Source organism: Lactuca saligna, chromosome 8 (genome assembly GCF_052625555.1).
Source record: "Lactuca saligna cultivar CGN05327 chromosome 8, ASM5262555v1, whole genome shotgun sequence".
Lineage (NCBI taxonomy): Eukaryota > Viridiplantae > Streptophyta > Magnoliopsida > Asterales > Asteraceae > Lactuca > Lactuca saligna.
Genome location: NC_136424.1, coordinates 49,218,282 through 49,225,824, shown reverse-complemented (window position 1 = coordinate 49,225,824; position 7,543 = coordinate 49,218,282). Strand labels below are relative to the sequence as shown.

General features: G+C 33.9%; 1 protein-coding gene across 1 annotated transcript; it reads left to right on the top strand.

Moving 5' to 3' along the window:
• Positions 1-1,274: 1,274 nt before the first annotated feature.
• Positions 1,275-3,800, top strand: LOC145009606 (uncharacterized). Its single transcript, XM_078968269.1, has 3 exons — positions 1,275-1,507; positions 1,607-2,022; positions 2,122-3,800. Exons 1-3 carry the CDS (start codon positions 1,275-1,277, stop codon positions 3,798-3,800), a joined length of 2,328 nt encoding a protein of 775 aa, XP_078824395.1.
• The last annotated feature ends 3,743 nt before the right edge of the window (positions 3,801-7,543 follow it).

Here is a 7,543-nt window from a genome sequence, read left to right as displayed (position 1 = left end):
CATGATTTCTACAATCAAACTCAGAAAAACGAGATTCATTGTAACACACATGATTAAACTAAAGTAGAAAATCATAAATAAAGGATGTATTGCCTTAATGCTCTTAATTCCCATGCTATGATCGACTTCCTTAACTCCAAAATTCAGAATGGATACTTGGATTTCAAAAATCTACATTAGCTTCCAACAAAAGTTACAACTTCGGAGGAGAATGACTTATATTTATAATTTCCTTAAAACAGATCACCACGATGTGGTAAGTCCACCACGTCACGTCGTGGCCTTTATGATTATCCCATATCCAACAAGTCCTCTGTCTACTCTCTCTCTCTCTCTACAAATCGGGTTTTGATAAAGAATCACCCCTTTCAAGCTTCACAGCAGTAAGTAAACCCTCATAGCTTGTTGTTTAGCTTAGCATACATGCAAATCTATGGTTTAAACCCTCAAAAACTCCAAGAACAACAGTTTACGGTTTGGGAACATCCCAAAACCGTAAACACCCTAAAAGCAGTGCCGGCTTTGACCATGTGCAACATGGGCATTCGAACAGGGCCCAAAATCTTAACGGGCCCAAATATATATATATATATATATATATATATATATATATATATATATATATATATATATATATATATGGGTTGTATAAGCAATCGGCCCATTAATCTAAATTAATAAATAAAAAAAGGCAGGGAGAAGTCACTAAAGCCGCAATTTGCAGCACTTCATGATCAATTGGCAAAGAAAAAAAGGCAATCGACAATTTGCAACACTGCATTATTCATTCGTTAAAAAAAAGAAATTGGCAAAGACAACAACTTAGCGGCTCAGCATCACTCACTCATTCAGTAAGGGTAGACAATCTTTTATGAGAAATTGAGGATTATCAAGGGTCAATTATGTGATTTTATCTACTGCTAATCAACCAGTCAGGTAAGATTTATCAGAATTGAAAATTATCAAGTTTATAGTTGTCAATCGCATACTTGAATGATTCACACTTTCATAGATTATGAGTTTAATAGAATATTGAATCATTGAATGAATTTAATATTATTGAATGAATTTAATATTTGATTATTAGTTTATCTACTATAGAAATTAGTTTAATAGTCAATAGAATAGTGAATGAATGAATTAGTTTCTAAGATTCATAGAAACCAGTTTAGTAGTTTAAATTATGATTTTATGTTTATTGTAAAATTGTTTATCAAATTATGTTTATTGTGACTGCTTGAATGTTGAAAGTTGAAATTTATGAACTTGTAGCAATGAAGTCTAAACAACCATCCGGTTATCAAAAACGTAAAAAGAGAAAACTAGATGAAGAAAAGAGAAAGGTTGATATCGGTGCTTTAGATAAGTTTATCCACAGACAACATGTTGAAGAGCACATTGAAGAGCATGTTGAAGAGCACATTGAAGAGCAAGAGCATGTAGAAGTAGAAGAGACAGAAAAGCACGAGCCTATTAAAGACCTTGTTGATATATATGATCCAAGAAGGTGGGAAAAACTTAATTCGGATGAGATTAAATTTTTTGTTGAGAAAGGTCCTAAAAGAGATAGTAGTATTATGTAGGGTCCCTATGATAAATTTGGTAGACGATTTTCTGCAGCTTTGTATACAAGAACTTTATCAAATTTGGAGAAGCGTGATAGAGAATGGCTAGTATATTCGAAAGAGCTAGACAGGGTATTTTGTTTCTGTTGTAAAGTGTTTAGAAAAGGGATTTCAAAAGGTAAATTGGATGGTGAAGGTTATGCAGATTGGCACCATGTTACCACTAGGGTTAAAGAACACGAAATTTCATTGGATCATCTTACAAATAGGAATAAGTGGTTTGACATGCGTAAAAGATTGAACTTGAACGAAACAATTGATAAAGTTCAACATGAGCAATTCAAGAAAGAAAGAGATTACTGGAAACAAGTGCTTTTAAGAATTATTGTAGTAGTGAAGTTTCTTGCTAAACATAATTTAGCATTCCGTGGATCCAATGAAAAGTTTTATAAAAAAGGTAACTATAAATTGTATTTTTTGTTCCAGTTCCACCAATTTTTTTTTTGTTAATTATGATGACTGATTCCACTTCTTATTTGTTAATTTTATTTAACAGGTAATGGAAATTTTTTGGGTGTCATTGAAATGTTGGAAGAGTTTGACCCGGTTATCAAAGAGCATGTGCGACGGATCACAAATGAAGGGCTTCATGTGCATTATCTTGGCCACCTAATCCAATACAAACTAATATCTTCGCTAGCTGAAGAAATTAAAAAAGAACTTATCAAGAAGATAAAGGAAGCAAAGTACTACTCAATCATACTTGATTGTACTCCCGATTCAATTCACCAAAAACAAATGACTATAATAGTGAGGTATTTAAAGTTATCATATAATTCTGTTACTATCGAGGAGTCCTTTTTAGGTTTTTTGAATGTTGATGATACCTCCGGAAAAGGATTATTTGACATTACACTTGAGGAGTTAAAGTCTCTTGGTCTTCAAATTGATGATATGCGTGGTCAAGGCTATGATAATGGGGAAAACATGAAAGGAAAACACCAAGGAGTGCAAAAGAGATTTTTAGATATAAATCCTAGAGCGTTTTACACTCCTTGTGGTTGCCATTCTCTTAATCTAACATTATGTGATATGGCTAACAAGTGTATTAAAGGAAAGAACTTTTTTGGATTCATCCAACGTATTTATACTATCTTTGCAAATTCTACTAAGAGGTGGGAAATTTTGAAAGATAATGTTAAAGCTTGGAGTCTTAAGTCATTGTGTCAAACTCGTTGGGAAAGTCGGGTTGAGAGTGTAAAGGCTATTAAACTGCAACTTGTGGATGTATGGGAAGCTTTACTTCAAGTTGGAGAAAAAGATAATGATGCTGCAATTGCAAGTGAAGCAACTTCACTAGCAGAAAAAGAACTTAGTGACTTTGAATTTTTGGTATCAACTGTTGTTTGGTATGAAGTACTAAACCATGTGAATATTGTGAGTAAGAAGTTACAATCAAAGGATATGCATCTTGATAATGCAATTACAGAAATAAACAAATTGATTGGGTACTTCAAGGATTATAGAGAAACTGGTTTTTCAAAAGCGATTGTTGAAGCTAAGGAGATTGCTATTGAAATGTGTATTGATCCAATATTTCCACAAAAGCGTTTGATTGAAAGGAAAAAAAGGTTTGATGAGAGTTCAAGTAGCGAAGAAGTTTCATTTACACCTGAAGAGAATTTCAGAGTCAATTATTTATTATACATTGTTGATCAAGCTATTTCTTCTCTTGAGACAAGATTTGAAGAATTTAAAGAGTATGATAAAGTATTTGGTTTTTTATTTCCACAAAATTTGAGGGGAATTGAAGATAAAGATCTTACGTTATATTGTCATCGTCTTGAAAAAGCACTCAAGTTTGAAGAAAGATCGGATATTGATGTTGAGGAACTTTATACGGAGTTGAAATTAGTTGAGACATTGGAAACCAATGAATTTAGCAACCCTATAGATTTTTTGAAGTTTTTGAAAGAACTTGATTATTTCCCAAATTCAAGCATTGCATATAGAATATTGTTGACTATTCCAGTAACGGTCGCATCTGCAGAAAGGAGTTTTTCCAAATTGAAATTTGTGAAATCTTACCTATGCTCCACAATGACCCAAGAAAGACTTAGCGGTTTGGCGTTGATATCTATCGAGAACGAAATATTAGAGAGTATAGACTACAAAGAGTTGATCAACCAATTTGCAATCAAGAATGTTAGGAGAGCTTCAAGGATCGTCGGTTAGCTGTTAGGATATTTTATTAGTCATTAAAATAATTTTATTTCACTATGTTTATTGCTATAAGGTTTATCGTCATTTTAATAAAAAATTAGTTTATGTAATTTAATTCATTAAAATGTTACATGTTAAGGCCTAAGGGCCTTTTTTCTCCGTTTCATCCTAGGCATTTGATTCCTCAGAACCGGCCCTGCCTAAAAGGGGGCTGTGATGCCCCAAAACCCTTCCAATGCTTAGCTAATTTGCATGAATGATCTTAGAACCCCAAACCATGAAAAGAAAGGAGTAAACATGAGTTTACGGTTGGGGAATATCCCAAAACTGTAAACACCTTCTAAGGGTGTTAAAATGCCCTTAACAACTTATATGACTTGAATGAGTGTCTAGAACCTTGTATGCTTACCCTAGAAGCACCAAAACATGCAAGAAAGTGACAAACATGAGTTTACGGTCGTAAAATCATGTGTTTACGACCGTAAACTCCCCAAGGAGGGACTCAAAAACCATAAACTGCAATTGAGGGCCATTTCAAGCTCCAATCACTTCCTAAGCCTCTGATTCAACCCTAGGACATTTCCTTGTGAAGCATGAGACCTTGGAACACTCAAATGCACCATTCCCATGAATTTACGGCCATAAACTCATGGGGTATATGGTCCCTCAACCGTAAACACCTCTAAGGCCACCACTTGAAGAGTAAACTCCATAATGAGGCCATATACTCCTTAGATGCAACCCGTATCATTCCTAACACTTGAAATAAATTGTTTTCACGCATTAGAGTGTATTTACTTACTTAATTAGTGATTAAATAACTAAATAGATACAATTATATATCGCTTCATGTTACATAGGATCCTCGAGTGTGTTCAAGTCCTCAATTGACACCTAGCATCCTACCCGGCACGTCCATTCATTCCACTCACAGCAGGTGAGTTCATACCCCTACACTTTTCCGAATTTTTCATGTTTTTAGGGGGGGGGGGATATAAGCAAATCATAAAGGATTTCATAATTTAAAAGCTGATGTAATTATAACGATTTTCTATCAAACTTTTAGATACCTTTATCCCATTTGTAATATGCGGAGCATAAGGGACAATTTCTAAATATAATTACATAGTTTTCAAAACAACGTGGGAACTTATCAAACCATTCAAATTATTATGGGAATAATTTGGGATTTTCATTACTTGTTTTACAGATTCGAATTTCATGAAAAGTCAAAGATATAAACTATGTCAGATTTAGTTTATCCATTGCTAACCTAGAGTATCTTGCTAAATAATTATTTTATGTATAATTATTTATACTCTACATCATTTCAACGATTTTGAAATCGAGAACGACCAAACCAAACGTAAACTAGTTAATACAAGATTATGAGACTTATCTTCATCATACCCCTCAGGGTACCAATAAATCCTCACCGGTAGTATAACTAGAGTCTCCTAGAGGGAGAGCGTGAAATTTGTGAATAGATCTATTCGAGACCGACAATCCCACACCTAAACTGCTAGCTACAGTTAGGTGGGCGGGGTGACAAATTTTGGTTATCATGCGACGCTTGAAGAAACGTCAAGGAGGTCATTAGTCAGATTAGTATGGTTATACGACTCACAATAAGTATAAACTAATCTTTGTTTACAGGATTTCTTGGTTCTATGGTTTTATTTTAAGTAATAAAACTACTATACTTACTAGTGGTAACCAGGGTTTTCCGAACGATCATACATTACATATTGGTGGTAACCAGGGTTTTCCGAACGATCATACATTACATACTGGTGGTAACCAGGGTTTCCGAACGATCATACATTACATATTGGTGGTAATCAGGGTTTCCAAACGATCATACATTACATACTGGTGGTAGCCAGGGTTTTCAAATATAACGTATTTTTCATATAGAAAACAACAAACATGTTAGAAAATATTGGATTTTCTTGGTAAGCATGCATACATATTTCAGAACTTGGTAACAATGATTTTCGATACAAACGATATTTACTTATAAATGAAAGAGAACATTTATACAAACTCAGTGACTAGTTTTCAATACAAAAACATGCTTATGAACTCTCCAGCTTTATGCTGATATTTCTAAAACTGCTTGTATTCTCAGGTCAACGTTAGACACGTACTTCGATCACTTTTGGAGAAGATAGAGCATATAGAAGTCTCATCTTTACTTTTGATTATACGTTGATGTATATAAACTATGTTTTCAATGCTTAAAAAAATGTAAATATTCTTATTGCAACGTAATGGTTGTGTTTACTATGCTTACTATGTACAATGGTTGTGATACTACGTATGACGTCGTCGCCCCCGGACGTTTCTGCTGTTGTTTTCCTGACGGTTCGAGGGTGTGACTGATTAGTATCAAAGCTTTTGTTTATAGTGAACTAAGTATACCGAACCTTACATGGTATATAACAATAAACACTAAGGGGACGAAGCGCTCTGAACTAAAAGTAAACTTTAAAACACAAGTATTTTACAAAAAATATACAAGAATACCTAAATATCATAAACAGTAACCACGAGTAGAACAAAACGAAAGTAATTGGGTGTTGGGCACTACAGTTAAACCTAGGCAGTTATGTAGTCGTGTCTAGGGTCAATATAGCCTGATCAATGATATTCATTTGTCACACCCCAAAACCGATAACGGTGGAATACGTTTCGGGGTGGATGAGGTAGTGTACAGTATCATCACAATTGTATAATAGTAAAAGCAAGAAACATACAACCATTTCATTTTCATAGTAAGTGTATTTACAAGTGTGTTTTGTAATGTTTGACAAACACCAAAAGTAAACAAAAATAAGAGATGGGTCTTGCATGCTCCATCTTCTCCCAAAAATGCTGCAGTTGTACCTGTCTATCTTTGACCTGAAGATACAAGTTATTTTGAAAAGAATATCAGCATAAAGCTGGTGAGTTCATAAGAGTTTAGTGTGAGTTCTTGTATAAAAAGCATTAGAATCATTAGTATGAAAACTGAAGTTTGTAATCATAAGTAGTGGCAAAACCTAGAAAATCCTATATTTTCTAGAACTGTATAGTGAGTGAAAACCTTTAAGAAACATGATATTTTCATCTTTGAAAATCATTTATCATGAAAGTATAATAGTAACTCACCAATAAGTAAAGCAGTATGGTAAATTATACTTGAATTAAATAATAGTGATGTAGCTTCCTTTAGTATTAGATACTTGTTTACTTCGGGATATTCACTTTATCTTTTGATTAGCGTTTTAGCATCGTTATAGTGTAATTCTTGTATGTTACCAATAATGTGAGTAATAGCGGACCCTCATGACCTTCCCATTCATGTATAATGTAGTAGAGTAAAGGCATCCCTGGACCTGAGCGGCTCGGACTGAAGTTATCAGTCGGGATGTAATAGCGTCTGCCCCGTATAGATCTATACATATAGTGTCGTCTTCCTATTGGAAAACTTCGGGCGTAGTGTGTAGCGAATAGAGTATCTCGTAGTGGATTAATGAATTATCTCATGATTAGTACATTCTCTTGTATTATAGTGTAGTAGTCTTTTGTATAACTTGAATTGTATTCTCTTATTAGTGTATAACTCCATAATAGAGAGAATTATAGTAGTGTAGAGTAGTAGTTAAAACAAGGGATAGAGACCTTAACTATACCTATTATAGTTAAATTAGTGTGTGTAGTTCTAGTCAGGTTAGTGATTTAGGCATCTAATGAAATAAGAAGTACTCGTA

Coding starts and splice junctions, on each gene's coding strand:
- LOC145009606 (XM_078968269.1), top strand. CDS start 1,275: ATGAAGTCTAAACAACCATCCGGTTATCAAAAACGTAAAAAGAGAAAA. Junction 1,508..1,606: donor GATATATATGATCCAAGAAG/GTGGGAAAAACT, acceptor TAAATTTGGTAG/ACGATTTTCTGCAGCTTTGT. Junction 2,023..2,121: donor TGAAAAGTTTTATAAAAAAG/GTAACTATAAAT, acceptor TTTATTTAACAG/GTAATGGAAATTTTTTGGGT.